The sequence below is a fragment of the Agelaius phoeniceus genome, chromosome 6 (assembly GCF_051311805.1).
Source record: "Agelaius phoeniceus isolate bAgePho1 chromosome 6, bAgePho1.hap1, whole genome shotgun sequence".
Lineage (NCBI taxonomy): Eukaryota > Metazoa > Chordata > Aves > Passeriformes > Icteridae > Agelaius > Agelaius phoeniceus.
This window is the reverse complement of record NC_135270.1, coordinates 8,635,998-8,656,596: the sequence shown is the minus strand read 5'-3', so window position 1 is coordinate 8,656,596 and position 20,599 is coordinate 8,635,998. Positions and strand designations below refer to the sequence as shown.

Below are 20,599 nucleotides of genomic sequence, written 5' to 3'. Positions count from 1 at the left end.
ACACTTTTTCCAGCAAATGCATTTGTAGGAACATGCAAAGGCATGTGCCTTTTTTATTGAACTTTGATAAAACATGCCAATAAATGATAAAGTCCAGTGACACAGACAGGAACTGAAATTAAAATAATGTGTCGCAACTCTTGTATTTTGAATTCAGTGACATTCACTAGCTCATTTATCTCTAGCTAAAAATAAGTTATCTTTAGTTTCTAAATAAAAATAAGTTACCTGAATCTGAACTAATCATCTAGGCTTTTTTTTTTTTTTTTTTTTTTTTCTTTACAGAGGCAATAAGAAATGAATACTTCCAGGGTATATTCAACCCATATTTCTTCAGCAGCTGTTTTGGGATAGGATTGGCACCATTCAGTCTAGTTAAGTGTTTGCAGACACCTCTGTCAGGGACTACAGGGGAACTTGGACAAATTATTTAGGTTGGAACCTTCCCCTAACAAGGGAGGCCATTCCAAAAAATTAGTTAAGTGCTTAATTTATGTTTTAGTTTTATTAGACATGAACCCTTTAACATCAGCCTGTGCAACACCAGCAACAGCAACAATGAAAATAATTTTTCAAGGCTCTCCATCAATTCTTGGGAAATTCTCCTTTACAGCCAGCTTTTTCATTTGAAATATCCTTTAGTGCAAGTGATTTGTCCTTTCTGCCTCAATTTTTGATCCTCACAGAGGTGAATGAACAAGTTCCAAGCATCAATTCCTTACAGCTTGAAAGAAGCCTGCACTTCTTGATGAAGAAAATAAAACTTGCAATTATGATTACTGTTCCCACTACAGTATAGCAGAAGCAGTGGTCATAAACCAGCTTCTATTCACTGAGATGCACAGAAAAATTGAGCTAAAGGAGCCCTTCAGATTAATTTCAGACCATAACCTCTGCGTGTGTGGTGGGTGCTCAGTACCTTGAAGAATGCCAGGATGAGTTACATGCACAACTGCTGTGGGGCCCAGGGTTGCAGGGCAGGAACTGCCTTTGTAGCAGCCATGTAATAACATTGCAGAGGAAAAAAAGAATTAGGGACTTGCATGCCTTAGTATTATTTACTGGGCTTATAATACTGTGAACTTCCGTGATGTAAGGAAGACCAGAATTGGTAGGAAAGCCCACACATGATTTGGAGGATGTAGCAGGAGACACCTGAATGAAAAGTGGTTGTATCCTTATTAATTATTCAGCAATCATGCAGGGAAAAACTAGGGTCTTTTCTGGGTGTTTCAAGCTGATCACCAAAAAATGCCCAAAGCTAATCAAAAGCTGTAGCTGCTTTTGAAGGGACTGATGAGATTCAATCCCTTGCTCCCACTGAGTTTGTTATGCAAGACCTTGATCATCCAAACACGGACTGATTGATGCCATTAACTCCAGTTAAATACACCTGAAGTTGCACATGAAAATAAGAGCAAGATATCATCCTACAAGCCTCTGTATTTTTGTCTGGTTTGTCTGTGTGCTCATCCTCACTGAGCTAAGATTTCTTATGAAAAGATCTTTGTGGGAGTGTTTGCAGGAGGGAGATGCAAGTGCAGGGACCGAAGGATGAAAGCGAACAAGAAGCAAAATATAAAAATAATATGTGAAAACTGACTGAAGCTTTGTGTTTCAGAGAAGATGGTCGGGAGGTGGGGTTATGTCTTGTTGAATTGTCATTTGTCTTGGGGGAGGAATTTCTTTATGAAATTACCAGTTTTCTTTTTGTGAATCTGAGAAAATTCCTTCAATGATCACTTTGGATGTACAGCAGAAGAGTCGGCAGCGATCCCTTTAAATATGTCTGAGATACAAATACAGTGGAAAACCCCAAAATTTGTGTGTCTTCTTCTTTCCAGGGGCACTCGCTGAGCGAGCTCCCTGGGAGAAAGCCACGGGGAAAAAATTCCATGCGCAGACCAGAAGCAAATTTCTGTTTGAAGCTTAAATGAAGTTTTACTTCACCCAGGATTTTTTCCCCCCAGTCTCTTTGTAAGAAATGGGGACAAACAGGAGCTGGAGAGCGCCCCCAGAGCGGCTCCCCCGAGGCGAGGCAGCCGCATCCCAGGGGCCAGGCTCCATCTAGTGACCCGGGCGGGGATGGCCGGGCGGGGATCCAGCCGGGAGCTGCGCCGTGACACCCGCAGCCGCCGGTACCTGGCCGGACCGGGCTGGACCAGTGCCTGGAACCGGGAGCGGCTGTCCCGCTCCTCCAGCGTTCGGCTCCTACCGGAGAGGCGAGCCCAGGTTTAGGCAGCAACTCTTTTGATTTCTGCAAAGGGAAATGAAACACGGGCCGGGCCGGGCCGAAGGCAGGGGCTGAGCCGCGGCGGGGAGCGGGGCAGCCTCCTGCCACTGGGTGGGCTGGGTACACACACGCCCACCCGCGCTCCCCGTCCCACATCGGGGCTGCGGGACGCGCAGTGCCCCGGGAGCGCGGCCGGAGCGTGGCAGGAGCAGAGAGCTCGGAGATGCAGATGAGAAGGAAACGACTTTAGGGTGTCACCCGCTTAATATTTTCGGGGGGAGTGACCGAATGCGGCTATGAAATGGGCTCTATATGGGATGCGGCCGGATCGATGGAGCTGATAAGGGCGAGCTATAAAAGGCTGGGGGGCGGCTGCGGCCGCGCTACAGCCCCGAGGCGCCGCGCCGGGATGGGGCTGCGCCCCGCCGCGCTGGCGCTGCTCGCTCTGGCGGCCGCCGCCGCCTCCGCGCTGCCGCTGCCGCTGCCCGACGCCGGCCCGCACCTCAACTACGGCTGGGGAGAGCCCATCCGGCTGCGGCACCTCTACACCGCCAGCAAGCACGGCCTCTTCAGCTGCTTCCTGCGCATCGGCGCCGACGGCCGGGTGGACGCGGCCGGCAGCCAGAGCCCGCAGAGTGAGTGGCGGCGGCGGGGATGGGGACGGGCGTGGGGATGGGGATGGGGACGGGGCTCCGGGAGTGACAGTGCTGTCGCCTCTCTCTGTCTGCCCGCAGGTCTGCTGGAGATCCGCGCCGTGGCCGTGCGCACCGTGGCCATCAAGGGCGTGCAGAGCTCCCGGTACCTGTGCATGGACGAGGCGGGGCGGCTGCACGGGCAGGTGAGACCCGCGATGCTGTCCCCGGGGGGGTTTTACACTCTGCAACAGCGGCGTGCTCTAATAATGGGGTAACAAAGCTTCCAGGTGTCCGCCACAGTCCCTCCCCCACCTCCCCCGCCTGCTTTCCCCCGGAGCTGCGGTTCTCGTCACCGTCACTGTGGGGATTGTTAGAAGGCAGAAAGGAAACGTCCTTTAGAGAGTAAATGATGTTTTGCTTGTCCCCTGCCAAAATATACCGAAAGAAAAGCCCAGGGAAAAGTTGCATTTAGGTTTAAAATTCTCATCGGTGGGAGACTGTGATTCTGCTGCAGGAATAGATTAAGCTCTGCCGTAGAATATGAGTAATTCCTCACTGTTCAGGTCAGGTATTCTGGAAAAAAAAAATGAAAAAGAGATTGGTCCTTTGGAGAAGAGTTGCAGCCAGCTGGCTGCCGGGTATACAACTCCCAGGAACATGGGTTGCTATCTCTTAGGAAGTTGCAGACAGGAAAAGGATTTGGAGGGGGAAAGGATGCTTCTCCACTGCCTCACTTCTGCCCTGCTATAACAGCACAGCTGCGGGACTCTGAGGGCTTGGGGAGTTCCATGCCCCTCTGATGCCACCAGATCAGCTTTTTCACTAGGCTTAGCAACTAGACTTTGACATAAACTCTGATTTTTAAGGCATGTGAATACATTCTTGACTCTACAATTTGACAGGTGCAGTTCAGATTTAGTCTGTACAGAAGCCTGAGTTTCACACAGCGATGGCTTTTCATGATGCCACAGTAAAGATACAGCTTGATTCTTTTTTGATTACTCCAGCAAAATTTCTGCTGATTTTAATCAGGAAGGGATTTGGCCCATTCTCAAAACTCCCAGTATCCTTAATAACAGCAACACTGATGTTTCTCCATGTGGATAAAATTAAGAATGCGGAACACAGAATTAAGCTTCCTTTCTGAATTTCGTTGCTTTTCTGGGCTCAAATCAATTGAGTCTGAGATGAGGTGCATAGGTTCAGATGATATGGTAGGTCAATTATTAGCTTAATTCTTTAATGTATATCCAAAACAAATCAGAGCCCTGATTCTGCTCCCATTGGAGCTACCAGCTGAACTTGAGCAATCGCAGAATTTTAAAATGGCTTTCCTGTAGAACCATTTTGGAGGCATACACGGTGACTGGAACAGCATTTATTGGTGTAGTGTATTAGATTCAGGCTGGAGTTTTATTCTGAAAACACAGCAGCTGTGCTGTCCCATCTCCGTGCTGGGGACACCTGCTGTCACCTCTGTGCTCACAGCCCAGGCAGGCAGCTCTGCAGGTAAATCTCAGCCTTATCAGCACCACGCTCAGGACTGGGAGAACAAAAGGGCAGACACGGTGTCTGAGGGCTGAACCTGTGCTCCTGCAACTTGGCCTGTTTTGACACTGGAAAAATGATGACTGGGGTTAGTTCTTGAATGTGCTGTGTGCTGTAGTCAGTAGTTAAGGGGAAATGCTGAATCTACTGACATACTGTGATTCCTCCTGTGAAAAAAATCCTTCCTGTGGGGGAAAAAAAATCTGAAAATACTTAAAAAGTCTGTTTGATACTTGTTTAAAAAAACAGACTAGAGACCATCCCAATGTAGTGAAGAGGGAAAGGTATAGCTGAGACACAGGGACTCAATCAATATCTTGTTGTTTGTAGTGTGCACTTCTTGAGCAAGAAGCTTTTTTATTTCATCATCCTTTTTAGTGAGGCTGAGCATTCATAAAGATAGCCAACTATCCAGCCCCAATTTTTGTCATATACACATATTTTTCTGAGATATAATATGTGTGTGGAAGGATAAATATTGCACCATTTTATTTGAAGAAAACTTTTTTTTTAAATTACTATATTAATTTAAAACACGCTTTTGAAAGATAACCAAATGCACACCCTTAATTTTACTCCATGTTACTGAGGGTGTCTGAGAAAGGCCCAAAAGTATTAAATATGCTCTCTGTTCAGACAGGCAGAACATTCATGTAAGGACACCTCTGTCTCTGCCGACTGAGACATAATCAGCAATTCTCTTTTATTGACCAAGGTTCAATCACCTGCAGTAGCTGAGACTGAAATAGCAACAGAGTTGTAAGAAGCACTACTCAAGTGCTGGTGTAAAGATCTAGAGAGGTCTGACCTGCTGATATGGGTTCAAGATACAAATATAATATATTATTTTATTATATATATATATTCATATTTATAACATAAGATGTTACAGGTATATAATATCTGTACAGGCCATTACAAATGTAATCCTACAAATTCATGCATAAGAAAATACATTCTTCTGTACAAAGTCCTAACTTGTGCTGGTATCAATTCAATAGTTCTCATGTTAACATGAAAAATTTCAGCAAATTCTGAGTGGAAAAAGGTGGAAATTACCTTTTAGCATTGTTTTCCTGAGTGGCCACACTGCTTTTCTACAGACCTGATCCTGAAGCCCTTGCACAGGCAAATCTCTAACGGAGCAGGAGTTATATACTTGGATTAGGATTTATGACTGCAGTTAAGGACAAATTCATCTAAATCTGCTCTGGCATCTGAGACTTTTTTCCCAGTGCTCTGAGACTTTTTTCCCAGGGCTCAGTGGTGGCTGTGGAGAAGCACATCCCAGGATTCAAAGCTTATTTTAATGGGATGGACATGGAAAGAACTTCAGGTGTTCTGGAATGGAACAGAACGGAATAGAATAGAATAGAATAGAATAGAATAGAATAGAATAGAATAGAATAGAATAGAATAGGAATAGGAATAGAAGAGAATAGGATAGGGATTGGGAAAGCCAGGGTACCACCACTGAGGGACTAGGACTTTTCCCATCCAAGGTTTGTTTTGTGGTTGAATACACCCAGCCTGGTGGGCATATTTGTCATTCTCACTATTCCTTGCTTTTCAGCTCAGGTATTCCACTGAAGACTGCTCCTTTGAGGAGGAGATTCGCCCAGACGGCTACAACGTGTATAGATCCAAAAAGCATGGAATATCAGTGTCTTTGAGCAGTGCCAAACAGAGACAGCAGTTCAAGGGGAAAGATTTCCTTCCCCTGTCTCACTTCTTGCCCATGATCAACACGGTGCCCATGGAGTCAGCAGACTTTGGTGAATATGGCGATTACAGCCAAGCCTTCGAGCCAGAGGCGTTCTCCTCGCCCCTGGAGACGGACAGCATGGATCCCTTTGGCATTGCCTCCAAACTGTCCCCAGTGAAGAGCCCCAGCTTCCAGAACTGACTGTGCTCCCACACATGTTTTCACAGAAATATTGAAGAGGACTGTAGGATTTGTAGCTTTCTGTGTAGTGATTTTTGGGAACTTTTTTGCGTGTTTGAGCATGGAGCCAGCCTCGTCCTTGTTGTACCTGTAAGAGATGAGTGCCTGTTCTATAGTCTAAAGAATTGCCTGCACATAGTTTTGTTCGGAAAAGGAGGATTAAATGTGAAAAGTTTAGCAGCCTTACCAGAATTCCTCCATAGGTGGTGATAAAATAACTGTAATTTTTCTACACCAGCTTCACTTCCACATATATTCACCTGTTATAGCTGCTCATATGAGCAAATGCAGAAAACCTTTTCCTCTTCAGAGATCTAAACTCAAACACTTGGACCAAAACTAGATGAAGGAAAACATCCTATCAGATGTAACTTGAGTTAATGCTGCTTCTTAAAAGGCTGCTAACAACATTCTGGGGAAAACTCTCTATGGAAAGCATACTACTGAAAAAAACAAATCTGCTTGTACATTGTGCTTTTTCTCCCCTTAGAAAATAAGAGAAAGGGAAAAATTTCTCCCTTCCCTTACTGCTAAGAGGTACTTTGGGAAACTTGATCATTGATTTATTTTGTAGGCTAAATTATGTTCTCTGTGGCATCAGAATCACCCAGCAGAGTTCTCATCAAAATCAGTGAGGATTCAGTGTGTGGTTGGAAGAGTGCCCAGGGCTAGAATTGATGTTCATCAGGTAGGGAATGAGCAGCTCAAATGAATGTTTAAATGAAGATTGTGTTGTATATAAGTACATGTATGTCATTAGCAAACAGAGAAAAACACTGAGAACGGATGTATAGGTCAAATCAGTTGTAAAATAGGGTTTTGTGTTCAGCCTTTAAGCACCAGGAATTCTTTCAAGTCACTTCCAGCCTTGATTCAGCATCCATGAGAATCAGTGGAGAGATGGTTTAGTGAGTGAAAAGCTGCAGAACTGGGTCAGGATTCTCCTTGCAAGAAGGGACTGTGAAGACCTCTGGCCAAGGCACCCAAATGTCTTCAAGTTCTGCTCTCCCTCTGAAAAGATTCAATGAAGGAATAGCCAAGGTGAAGCCAAAGGGGGGGAAAAAAAAAAAGGATGGTTCAGGGATTCTACTTGTTTCAAAAGGTTCATTTATAAGAGATATTTCTGTACAAAAAAAAAAAAAAAAAAAAAAAAGAAAGGAAAAAGAAAGAAAAGAAAAAGTAAAAAAAACTTTACTGGAAATACCGGCGTTCTTCTGACCTAGCACTTCATTGCCAATGCAATATTTATAATTAATTTATTGAATACGTACACCTGTTTATTTTGTTACTGTTATTTATGCTCAAAATTCTATTTATATACTTCTGAATGTGGGTTTTTTAGTTGTAACAAATCTTGTGCAGTTTTGTAATCAACAGAATTTTAGCCAACAATAGCCAATTTTTAAATAGCTGTAATTTTAGCTAATTTTTAAATTTCTGTGCATTGTCATTAGTGTAATGTGTACATTTGCAATAAAAGAGAAAATCATCTTCAACACTGAAATCTGCTTGACTCTTCTGTCTCTCCCTAAGTGCCATATCCACACATCTTTTAAATACCTCCAGAGATGGTGACTCAGCCACTTCCCTTGACAAAAAAATCCTGTGGGTAGAAGGCTGCTCCCATTTAAAAAGGGGAACCATTCTAACCAGTGCTGCCCGAGAGAAAAGTGTGAGTTTTGCCTGAAAAAGATGTCAGTTTCTGGCAGGAAAAGAGCCCACATGTTTCCATTTGGAAATGCTGTGAGACACAGGAACAGCAGATTTCTTGGCTGGCAAACATCTCCCATGGTGTTTTCCCATTCTCTTTTGTGCTGAGCCACTGCCACACATCCGGAGGGTTCCTACTCCTCGTTTGCTGGAAGAGGTAGTTCTGATTTCCAGGTTGTTTTATTCCAAAACTTTCAGGGGGTTTCATTTCCAGTTTTGATCAGTCACTATATTTTCTTTGAACACCTTTCAAAACCTTTCTTAAAAACAAACAAACAAACATACAAACAAACAAAAAACCCACAAAAACCAGAAAACAAAGTAATATAAGAATGAACTTTTAAAGTTTGGGCAAGAAAAGAAAAATCACTTTTATTCTTCTGCTAAAAGATTGCACAGATTTGACAGGAAACATGGCACATAATGGAGTTTGGAGGGTACACTGTTTAAATGACCCAGTGAGATATTTTTTAAGTGGGTGTAACATTGTGAATATTTCTCAAGGGTGCAAAGACAGGCAACCTTACATTTTGGGAACATCATCTTGATCTTTCTCGTGACCCTATTTGCTGACACCTTTAGCTTACATTCTTCCAGCGGCAGGCAGCACGACGATTTTTCCTGCAACAGCATGGTTAGAGCTTGGTTCAATATTTATTCAGACAGAGGGAAGAATGCCAGGAGCTAAATTAACCCATACCACTTCCTGGAGAGCGTCAGTTTTCGTTGGAGTTTTCCCATCCCAGCTCTGACCAAACCTGGCTGTTTTGCTTATAAAATCTGACAAGATCTCGGCTTGAGGTGGGAGGATTGCTGGGAAACGCTTCCCCTGCCCTGCGACACCTGACTCGGTCAGGAACCGGGTGTGCAAAACCTCCAAAAAGCACCTTTGGTGCTGTGGGAATGTAAACACCACCAGCACACCCCATCCCCTGCCCATCAGAGCTCCTCAAAGGCAGGAGGACAATGGAGGTGCATTCATTTGCAACAGAACATTTTACAGCCCTGAAACGCTTTTAAAGCTCAGGTGTCAAATGTCTCCTTGGGAAGTCTCAGCTGGAAGCTGTGATGTGCAAATACGAGTTGCTAGAGGAGCGGGGAGGCTGCAGGAAAGGGGATACTGAGCCTCTTCATTTCCACTGGGGGGAAGTGTGAAAACCTATAAATCAATTCAAAGTCATAGTGTGCACTTTACCTCTGCTCCAATCACTGAAACCCTGGTGGAGGAAAATTTGGGGGCCACTCTTTCTATTCTGCCAGTGTACTTTTCATACGAATGGGTAACAACTTGATAAATTAAATAAAATTTCCCTTTTTTCCCTCAAAAATATACATATTCCAATATCAGAGTGGAAGGATAGTGTGACCCAGAGCCACATTTTATTAAGTATCTGGAAAATAGTGTAAGTTAACTTTAAAACACGTGCTTGTAAATGAATATAAATGTTTCCTTTGACTAGTGTTGATCTGTCAGTATTTTAAACAAAGCAGCCTAGAAGGGCACACTACAATTTGGGTGGGTATTAACACCAAAAATATTTATGTCTTAGAATCATAGACTGGTTTGGGTCGGAAGGGACTTTAAAGATCATTTAATTCCAGGGGCAGGGACACCTTTCCAGGTTGCTCAGAGCCCCATCCAACCTGGCCTTGGACACTTTCCAGGGATGGTGCATCCACAGCTTCTCTGGGCGGCCTGTGCCAGGGCCGCACCGCCCTCACAGGGAACAGTTGTGGGGACACACGAAAAATACACTTTTGGAAAGCCACAGACACCAATATTACGTGATAAAACTCTGTCATTCCATGACCAGCGACAGGAGCCGGGAGAACGGCCGGGAGCTGCCTCAGGCTCAGGTTGGGACAAGGCTCCTCACCCAGAGCGAGCCCGGGCGCTGGACCCGGCTCCGCACGGCAGGGCGGACCTCAGGGGGCGTCTGGACACCGCTTTGAGGCCCAGGGTGGGATTTCTGAGAGGCGGGGTGGGATTTTTGGCACCCTGGGTGGGATTTTTGGCACCCTGGGTGGGATTTTTGGGACACCGAGGTTTCCCCCTGGACGGCCGGGGCCGGGATCTGTGGCGGCGCTCGGGCGCCCCCTGGTGGCCGCACGAACATCAGCGGCTATGTGGGCGTGGCTTAGCCCGAGAGGGGGCGTGGCCTGTGGTTATGAGGCACGCCCCCTCCCGCGCACCGTCCGCTCCCGGCGTGCCTTGCGCCGCCATGGCTGACCTGTTTGATGGGATCGTGATGGCCGAGCAGAGGTGAGGGCACAGAGCGAGCCTGGAGCGGCCCCACAGGGGCTTCTCTACAGCACAAAGCTTCCCCGGGCCTCCGCTTCCCTCTGGGAGCTGCCAGGGAAAGAAGGGCGAGCGCTGAGCCCGAGGAGGAGGGCGGGGAAAATTCGCCTCTCTGCGCGTTCTGAGGGAGCGAGCGGCGCGAACGGCCTGGGGCTGAGGCGGGGAGGTTTGGGCAGGATACCAGGGAAGGGTTCTTCATCCAGGGCATGGTCGGACGCTGGGACGGGCTGCCAGGGGAATTGATGTCTGCACAGAGTGGGGCCCACGCCGGCAGGCCGGGTTGATGGGCTGAGACCAGCGGGGTGAGGGTCAGCAAGGCCGAGTGCCGAGTACATGGGTCGCCTCAACCTTCTTTAGCTTTCCAGGATAGCCGGAGAGTTCCTGCAAAGCATCCCAGAGGGAAAGGGCCTGGGGGTGCTGGCCGAGAGCTCTGAACACGAGCCCAGGTGTGCCCAGGGAGCCAAGAAGGACAATGGCATCCTGGCATTGTCAGCGGTAGTGCGGCCAGCAGGACCAGGGCAGCGACCATGCCCCTGTTCTGGGCACCGCTGAGGCCCCACCTTGAATTGTGGGGTCAGTTTTGGGTCCTACACTACAAGAAAAGACTTTGAGGTGCTCTGGAGCACAGGTTGGATGAGAAGCGGCTGAGGGAGCTGGGGGGGCTCAGCCTGGAGAAAAGGAGGCTCAGAGAGAACCTTCTCTCTCTCTCTCTACAGCTCCCTGACAGGAGCTCCCCATGTGGGGCCAGACTTTACTCCCTGGTAACAAGTGACAGGACAAAAAGAAGTGTATTTGAGCTGCACCAGAGGAGGTTTAAGTTGGACATAAGGAGGAATTTCTTCATGGAAAAGGCTGCCAGGCCTTGGAAGGGGCTGCCCAGGGAGCTGCTGGAGTCACCACTTCTGGAGGTGCCCAAGGAACAGCTGGATGTGACACTTAGGGCTCTGGGCTGGTTGACACAGTGATGATCATTCAAATGTTTGACTGGAATCATCCAGTCCACTCAGAGGTCTTCCCCAACAAAAACAAGCCTGTGATTCTGGGATTTAAATTGATTTTATGTGGTATTTCTGTTGCCCGGGGCCACTCGTGTGCAGTGTGACTGGACAGGAGATTAACCAAGCTGTGGTTCTGCACTGCCAGGTTCCACAGGGAGATTCACCAAGCTGTGGTTCTGCACTCCTGGGTTCCACAGGGAGATTAACCAAGCTGTGATTGTGCACTGCCAGGTTCCACAGGGAGATTCACCAAGCTGTGGTTCTGCAGTGCCAGGTTCCACAGGGAGATTAACCTAGCTGTGGTTCTGCACTGCCAGGTTCCACAGGGAGATTAACCAAGCTGTGGTTCTGCAGTGCCAGGTTCCATGGGGAGATTAACCAAGCTGTGGTTCTGCAGTGCCAGGTTCCACAGGGAGATTCACCAAGCTGTGATTGTGCACTCCTGGGTTCCACAGGGAGATTCACCAAGCTGTGGTTCTGCACTGCCAGGTTCCACAGGGAGATTAACCAAGCTGTGGTTCTGCACTGCCAGGTTCCACGGGGAGATTAACCAAGCTGTGATTGTGCACTGCCAGGTTCCACGGGGAGATTAACCAAGCTGTGGTTCTGCACTGCCAGGTTCCACAGGGAGATTAACCAAGCTGTGGTTCTGCACTGCCAGGTTCCACGGGGAGGGCTACCAGGAGGGGCTTGCAGAGGGCAGCCACGCTGGCATGGCTGAGGGCAGGAGGCACGGGGCACTGCACGGAGCCAGGATGGGCTCAGAGGTAAGCAGGGAAACTCTTCAGCACTCCAGTCTTCTTGTAATGAGAAAATGACAGCAGCACAGAAATTTCCAGGCTGAGGCCTGCTGTGTTTCACTGCTCTGTGTCCAGGAGGGGCCATAAAGCTGCTTTAAAGGTGCTGGTTTGAGCTGGAGGGTTCAGTAGAGGCACTTGTGTTTTCTCAGCTTATTTGCTGCATGGAAGTTTGGCAATCTTTTTTCCCAAAATTATGGCTAAAGGTCCCCCTGCCCCCTAATGCCATCTCCTGTGGCCCAGCATAGGGGAAAGCATGGAATCTGGAGTCATAAAGAGGCGGTTCTGTGTGTCTCCTGCACTCATTGTTAATTGTGAAGCTGTGAGGGTTTGTGGCACTGCTCCTCTTCTGCACACCTGGATCAATAACCATTCCTTGGAATTCAGGGGCTGGACACTGGTGGGGAGGCACCTCAGCTTGTCCCATGTGTCCACTCCAGTTTGTCACAGCTACAGGATGAGAATGCCAAGTAGCAGCCTCCAGAGCTGGATGGTTTGTACAAAATGGTCCTGGACAGACCATAAGAGAGAACTGCTGTAATCTCCTCATACTGGGACAGCTCCAGAGGGAGGCAGGATTAGACACATCAAGTGAGAGAGTGGCTTGGGTAACCTTGTCTGCCTTTCCAGCTTGGAAAGGGGTACAGTTTGTGTACCCAGGGTTTATTTTCCCAAAGAGTGAGATACAGTGTAGTGCTTTATTTTTGTTCCACTGTCTATGCTCTGTGTCCTCTGGGTTGTTTTCTTTCCCTCATGACTCTTTAAAATTAATTTTAGATTGGCTGCTACCTTGGGTTTGCACTGACGTGGCACTGTCTGCTCCAGAAATGCACAGATCCAAAGAGCAGGTGAGGTTAAAAAGGCTTAAAGTCATTTCACTGTGACTTCCATTCTTCTCTTCACATGTTTTTGTTCTGTCCCATTCTGATTAATCTGTCTGTCAGAATTGCCTTTTTGGTTGCATTTCTTTATTTTGCCCAGTCATCTAATCAGTACTATTGTTGATTCTTGAATATTTTCAACTTTTGGACTGGTAAGTTGAAATGGAAGCCTTAAATCTTGATTCCCAATTTGGAATAATTCCCAGTTTGGATAATTTCTTTTTTTCAGAATATGGAACACAACTGACAGTGGGATGAATGGGAGAAGTTGAATTAAGGAAGGATGGAGGGCTGGGTTTTGTGCTCTGGATTATTATATATCAGTATAATTTTCATAGTGATGGATTGAAAAAATTCCCGTGTGAGGATCATTGGGTTTTCTTTTAATTAGGTTCATTTTGTTTTTTCTAGCAAAAAGCTAAGGGCTCTGGATTCATTAATAGCGATGATTCAGAAATTCCCATATGAAGACCCAACTTATGATAAGCTGCAAGAAGATCTGGAAAAAATCAGAGGAAAATTTAAACAGGTTTGTAGGATTAAGTTGTAATTTTAGCACATAAATTAGTTTTTGAAGATACTTTGTTTCTAAAGCCACTCCAAAAATTTGTGGAGCAGTTATTATTCCCATTCTGCAATCATAGGAAAATACTTAAAGTGAGATACATGTGAGATACAAGTGAAAATCCTTGATAGTTGAAAATTTCCCAAGCAATAACAAATGCAAAACAAAGGAAAAAAATTATTTAAAAAGCAAGTTGGAAATAATCTTTGACAATTTGAATTATAAGTGGGATCAGAAAAAGATAAATGGATCAATTGGGAGTTTTGTTCTTGAAAAACAGACCCTTTGAAACACTTCTGTGTATTCCTTTTTAGGTTTGTTCAATGCTAAATATTCAGTCTGATTTTAGACTTGGTAATGAGAGATCTTCACTGACATTTTGAATGCAACAGATGAAGATAATCGTGGATGACCAAAGAAAAAAAAATTGAAAGAACAGAGCTGGAAAAGTGTCTATCTACTTTTATATTAAAAAAAAAAATCAAAATAGAGAAGAGATGTTAAAGGGGAAGTGAAAAGTCACTGGACTTGCAGTATTATTTAACATTTATTATCTCCAAGTTTTATTTAGGATATTACACACACTAGTGTGTAAATCTGTTAAATAGAAATATTTGTTTTAATTCTTTGCTAGTCTTTTACTGATAATTCCTCAAAAGGAAAACAAGCATTTGCACAGTTTCCTTGTTTAAAGGATGTCTGTTACTTAAAAATCTGTGTATGCAGATCATTCAGTTTACACAATGTATACATGCTGTGGGTGAAGGAAAATAAAATCAATTCCCTGCAGACTTTCCAGCAGGAAACATTTTTGTGGGGAGAAGATGGAATGACAAAGGAGGTCAGAATGCAGAGGAGAAGGATGAAGATACCTGCTCAGAACATGTAATTTGCACCTGGATTTTCTTTTTGCAGGCTGATGGGGGGAAGGGAGCAAACTGCACAAAATCTAACCTCTCCCAAAAGTTAGCAGTTTAAATGGTGGGTGAGATGAACATGACTGCCAGGAGAGTTGTATTTGTCAGTACCTCTCACACAGACCAGCTTTTTATGTGCCAGCCTTGAAAAGTGACCACTTCAGTGTCATTCCAAACCACTGGATGCTGCCAGCTGTGTTAGCTGAGAGGAGTGCCTGGAACAGGCTTTGCCTTGGGCTGCTGGATGTCTTTGCATTCCAGTGAGGAATTCCAGAATTCCTTTTACCACCTGTACCCTGTGTGTGTCCGGCTCTGCCTGCATGGCACAGTTCAGCCTTGTGAATTTGATATGAAATATGAAAATCAAAGACAGATTTGAGGTTTTTGGTTTCTTTAACTGTCTTAGATGTGAATTTTGATACCCACAGGCAGTGTCAGAGCCATCTAGTGGATGTGTGGGATTGTAGGAGCTCACAAATACTTGTGTAGGTGAAGTGGTTAAAATAGACAGTACAGAATGTACACACTCGTGATAATTCTAATTATGTGGAGAATATCTTTGCAATGATGTAACACTGAGGTAGGAATTAATTTTTACTTGTTTCCTCATTTGCTAAAATGTCTGTAAAAGCAAGGGCAGGGTTGTGAGAGCTCCAGGTGGAGCATTTGTTTAATAGAAGTGTGTGATATGTGGGTGACAAGCCAAGGTGCTGCTCCAGAGATTGGATCAAACACAATTATTTTTGTTCAGCTCAGGAGAGAAAGGGTCTTTGGCAGTCAGGTGGTGACTGTTATTTGGAAAATTGGTTTGATGCCTAATTTTCTTGCATTGCTTTAGTTCTATTTAAAAAAATAGTAAATTATTTTTATAAATACATGTGTATTTATACATGTATTTTTATAAATACATGTGTATATACTGAACTGTAAGTATTATATCAACCAGGATTTCCAGCTGGGATATACCAAGTTTAGGGTTATCTATTAGGTCTTTATTTTTTTAAATTAGGTCTTTAATTAAGTTTCATTTGTGTGGACACACTGATGGAGTCTCTTCTTCCATGAGTCTGTATTTTTCTGAATATCTGCTTTTTCACACCTTGTGTGGGCCTGATTGCGTTTATTAAACGACGTACAGTTCAAAATTCTGTTGGATGTGCAGTTTGTGCTTTCTTCAGTGCCATTTTTTTTGTTTTCTGATTTGTGGGAGTTTGTGTCACGTTCAGTGCCGTGGCAGTGGAACATTCCCAGCATTCTGTAGAGGTGGTTTTATGCCTGATTCACAGCTGAGGTTTTGGGTATGCTTGATTTATAGCCCAGGTTACATCAAGAATATTCATTTGTCTTTGTCTTAGGGTCACAAAGATATAGAAAAATATGCAGCCTTGTACATTATGATACTGGTTATTTATAAAGCAGGACATTGAGATTGTGGCTTGGTGCTGATTGTCCAAGAAGTTTGAAATTTTGCAGAAGACTTCAGAATATATCTCTGTACTCATTCACCACTCCTGCTTACAGCTCAGGAGTTAGGGAGGAATGTTTGAAACATTTCACTCTCCAATTTCTGACTTGCCCGGACTGCGTTCTAGCTTGTTTTGTCTCTTTGTGATCATCTCTCAGCTGAGCCTGTGGAATATGGAATTCTGTTAAAAGGTGGATACACAGCTCATTACTGCTAGGCTGCTGAAGTCATGGCAATCCAGAAGAGTTGTAATTTTCCTTTCTGCAACGTGTGATGAGTACAAGAAATAGTGAATTTTGAGGCATCGGAGATAAACTTTGAATACCATTTGGTAAAGTTCTCAAGCACAATTCTTGTTCTGTCTTCATTAAGGAACTTCCTTTCCCTTTCTTGTCAGCTATACTAAAAATGATAAATTCCAGCTTTGAGTGAATATCTATAATGGACAGAAATGAGTGAAATAAATCAGAAAAAAAGGAACCTGGGTGTGCAATTGTTTGCTTCAAAACCAACCCTGTAGAGGTACTCTGGCTCATTTGAATCCTGATCTGTTTTTCTGAAACAAGGTTGTGATAATTTCCACGTGAGATTAAATTTGGAGTTTTAATTTTCCAGTAAATCAGTTTCAAGGTTTTATATAGGTTTTTGTTTTTGAAGAGATGCAAGAGAGACTTTGAGCCTGCCCTGTATTTATGAATGCTTATTTACACTTTGGCTGGAAATGCAACTTCCTGCACTGGAATAAAGGGAAATCCATCTGTCAAAAGTCTGCCTGCACCCTAATATCCCACAGTGCTTTAGAGTAAGAACTTAATATTTCTGGTATTGTTTTCTAATTCTTTCTATTCTTGGTGCCTTTTGAATAGTGCTCTTTGCAACTTCTTACAACCATGGCTTCTGGTCTAATTGCAGCTTAAAACTTCAGCTTTCATAGTTTGGCAAGTAACCATGAAGATTCTCATTTTACAGTCTGCCAGAGTTGTTTTTTTAATGGATAAAGTTGTGACAGTACACATTCCCACAGAAGTGGATGTATCACCAAGGAAAAAGGGGATTTGGGAGGTGTGAGAGGAGTTCAGCAGGTTCCCAGTTGCAAGTTGTGGTGTCTGGGACTGATGTGTAAAGGCCAACTGGAGGAAAGCCCTGCTGAAGCACTTCAGTGTGTCCCAGGGTTTGGAACTGCAGGACCAGCCTAGCCTGGGGTGATAATAAAAATAATAATAAAAGCTCTGTGTGCTGTTTTGTAAGCTTGCACAGTCAGTTCATTTGTAGCTAACCTGAATATCTCTTTGACATTGCACTGGGAATGCTCCCACCTTAATCACTGGAGTGTTTACTCCCTAAGTGTGGTAATTAAATTTTTTCAGCATTTTTGGTGCTGGAATTCTGTAGTACTACTTATCAAATGCTGCACCACTGTGTGGAAGGAGACACGGTCACTAAACTCATCTGAAACGTGGGACACTTCCTAAATCCATGGAATATATGAAAAGTGAAAAAATTTCAGGCATTGTTTCACTTGATTGCAAAGCAGCTTGCTGCACAATGTTTTAAATTATTTTATCCTATTCTATAACCATAACTAATTGCGCACTAGTGCAGCATTCTGTGTATCTGGTTTTGGGGAGATTTCTGAATAGGAATAAGAAAATGCATAAAACTTTTGTCTTGGAAAAATTAGCTACACAATTCTAGTTGTGCAGAATTTGTTAGGGTGACATCTGAAATAGTGGCCTCTTGTCTGATAGAATTTAACTGATGCTTGTTCCTAATAAAATCATGGAGTTTTATTTTAGCAAAATGTTCAGCAGAAAGGAGGTTGATTATTCAGTCCCTGCATCCTGACTGTGCATCAGACAGAATCAACTCAGCATTTGTCACTGTTCCATTTCTGATTTTAACTCCCTGTTTTGCTGCTTTAGCTCAACACTTTTTAACTTTCAGCATCTTCAGGATTCTGGAGAATAATTGACACTATGTGGAATCTTTCTTGATAGTAGGAACTGTGAGTCAGCAACCCTTTAATTTTTTTAGTTGCAGCCATTGTTCCAGCAGCAAGCTTTGCTGCTATTGTCCACTGTTTGTCCAGCTCACGTTTACTGGACTGTGGGAACGGATTAGGGTTTCATGGCTTTTTTTTTTCTTCTTGCATAAACTCTTGATCAAAGACATTCCTTGGATGACAAAACACTGTATACTGTGTCACACAGCCCTGACCAGACTGCACGAACAGTAGTTTAAAAACACATGCCTACATTGTTCTCTAAACTGGCCTGCTTTTTTTTTTTGCAATGTATGTGCAGACATTGAATTTTTGAGACCCCGTTTACCTCTGTTAAAAACACACACACATACAGAAGTTATTGTTAGTAAGTACTTGACAGTTTCTGAAATACAAGTTAAAAAGCAAATTACTCTGAGACTAAGAACAGACAGAACAGAATGTCATTTCTTAGCAGAGCTAGGAGTTATATCTGCAGTGTATTTCCTTCCTGAGGAGACCTTAGCTGTGGGGCAGGTAGTGGAATACACTGGAAATCTAAACCCACATGGATTATGGCATCATTTTATGTGTCACAGCCAGAACACCTGAGTAGGGTAGAGAATGATTGGAGCACAGTTTGGGACTGCATTAACCTGCTTCACCATAACTGCATTGTTAGAAATTCATTTTGAGAACCTGGCTTATTGCAGTTTTATGTCTCGGTCTTCTTTTTAAGTTCTCTGACAAATTTCAGAAAATTCCGGTAGCAGCATTATTCCTCAAACTAATGAGAAAGAAAGAAATGGTGTTAGCAAGCATGGAGACACTTTTTCAAGGAGCCTTGCCTTGTGATTTGCCTGAAATACTTCTTCAGCAGAAACATGGAGGAAAGAGATTCCTGAAGACATGTTGAGCAGGTTTACAGAGGGATTTAAAACCATGGGAGGGCTGAATTTTGGTGGTTGGAGATCTGTTTGTGAAGGAGAGAAACGATGTTCCACAAACATGAGGCTTTGCGTTGTCTGGCTCTGCAACACTTCTGTCATGCAGAAGTGAAGGCAGATGAAACTTCTTTCACTGACATTGGAAAGTCATATCCATAAGGGAAGAACCCTTCTGATCCTTTGCAGTCCAAGGGTCTCCATGGAAAGAGAAACCTAAAAAATATGTGGCTAACAGATGTGTTGTCTAAAAGGAATTAAATGGTCAGAGTGAGTGACTGAAATGGCTACAGAAATATTAAGTCAAACCCACAAAATAAATGTATTATGTTTAGAAGAAATAATGTTTACTTATGAGTAAATAATTTATTATGTCTTCTGGAAATTTAACAGCATCCATTGGCTGAAGCTTTGCTCTTCATGTTTAAAACAGCCAAATGTAAAGAACTTTGGTCTGTGGATGTTCAGGGAGGAAAGAAAGCCGTTCAAAAAGAATACCCTGTATTTGAACAATCTGGAGTGATACAATCTAATAAAAGGGGAGAAATGAAACATCAAAAAGCTCAATTGCCCGTTGCAGACAGTTTGCCATCAGAGGGTGGCTCAGGACACCAGGTCACTGCCTCGGGCTGGCTCAGGGGCGCTGTCACAATGCCCTGCTGGTGCTTTCGTGGGCCTTGGGTGAGGATCTGCCCCTCTCAGCCCAGCCACAAACATGGTGGCTGTCACAGGAGACCAGGCATCTGTGGAATATGGCTTGTGAGGGAATTAAGCCATGTCACAGGGCTGCTGCCAGGTGGGATGGATGAGACAAAACCATGTGGCAACGTAGAATCTAAAATTTACTTAGCAGGGAAGGGTGAGTGGATGGCAATTTCCATTCTGTGATGCACACACTACAAGCACGACTCAGAGCTCTAGACCTCTGTTCCCCACAGGGATCCAGAGGAGGATTCCTTCTCTGGCCAGTCCATGTGTCAGGTCCTGCCTTGGAGCTTGGCCCCAGCATGTCACAATTCCTCCTTTGGTTCAGCGTTCCTGGTGCTGGTAGAGATCCATACCTGTGAATTCCCTGAAATATGAGACTTTTTAATACCTGGTCTTCACACAGGCAGAAAGGAGAACAGGTCTAGCTAGGGCTCTGCAGGTGCTATAGGATCAGTAAGGAACGATTTCTGGTTTCACTCTTAAATGTTTATGACAATCAAAAAGCAAATGGGTAACATTTGCCTTCCTCCTACATTTGGTCCTGCTTGGCCATAAAGAACAAAATCAGAAGTCTGGCAAATATCCCATTATCAGTGCAATCCCATTGACTAATTTGCATTCCCTTTCTCATCACTTGATTGGAATATGGTGTGGGACTCAGTCAGAAGACACATGGGAATCTATGCTGGCCAGGCCAATGCAATTACTATGACCAATTGTATTTGTGGGATCATAAAAATACCTTGTTTGTCTGAAGAGATACATTTCTCATAAAATGATGCCAACAGGAATTCATTAAAATTCATAAAAATGCCATCATTTACAGCTTTTACTGCCATTGTCCCATTGCAGGAATCTCAGTATATGTAGCCCACGTGCATGGGTCATTCCTGTGACTCTTTTAGAAACAACAGCTCCAACCTTCTCTTTCTCCTCTATCTTCTGGAGTTTTCTATCACTTAAAATGCCAGCT

General features: G+C 44.1%; 2 protein-coding genes across 5 annotated transcripts in view; both read left to right on the top strand.

Annotated features, from left to right (window-relative positions):
- Window positions 1-2,102: 2,102 nt before the first annotated feature.
- FGF19 (fibroblast growth factor 19) lies at window positions 2,103-7,844 on the top strand. The gene is made up of 3 exons (XM_054634495.2): window positions 2,103-2,868; window positions 2,968-3,071; window positions 5,990-7,844. The coding sequence occupies exons 1-3, from the start codon at window positions 2,535-2,537 to the stop codon at window positions 6,320-6,322; spliced, it is 771 nt and encodes a 256-aa protein (XP_054490470.2). The 5' UTR covers window positions 2,103-2,534; the 3' UTR covers window positions 6,323-7,844.
- Window positions 7,845-10,214: 2,370 nt separating this feature from the next.
- Window positions 10,215-20,599, top strand: part of LTO1 (LTO1 maturation factor of ABCE1) — a 25,499-nt gene continuing 15,114 nt past the window's right edge. For 3 of the 4 annotated variants that reach the window (XR_013182666.1, XM_077179582.1, XM_077179581.1), the window contains exons 1-4: window positions 10,215-10,334; window positions 12,030-12,135; window positions 12,943-13,013; window positions 13,458-13,575. Coding sequence is in view for 3 of the 4 variants with exons in the window: in XM_077179582.1 (XP_077035697.1) it covers window positions 10,240-10,334; window positions 12,030-12,135; window positions 12,943-13,013; window positions 13,458-13,575 (390 nt within the window). In the remaining variant the exon portion in view is untranslated. Of the gene's footprint in view, window positions 10,335-12,029; window positions 12,136-12,942; window positions 13,014-13,457; window positions 13,576-13,925; window positions 15,677-20,599 lie in introns of those variants that run through there. The other variant, XM_054634570.2, reaches the window with a different exon arrangement.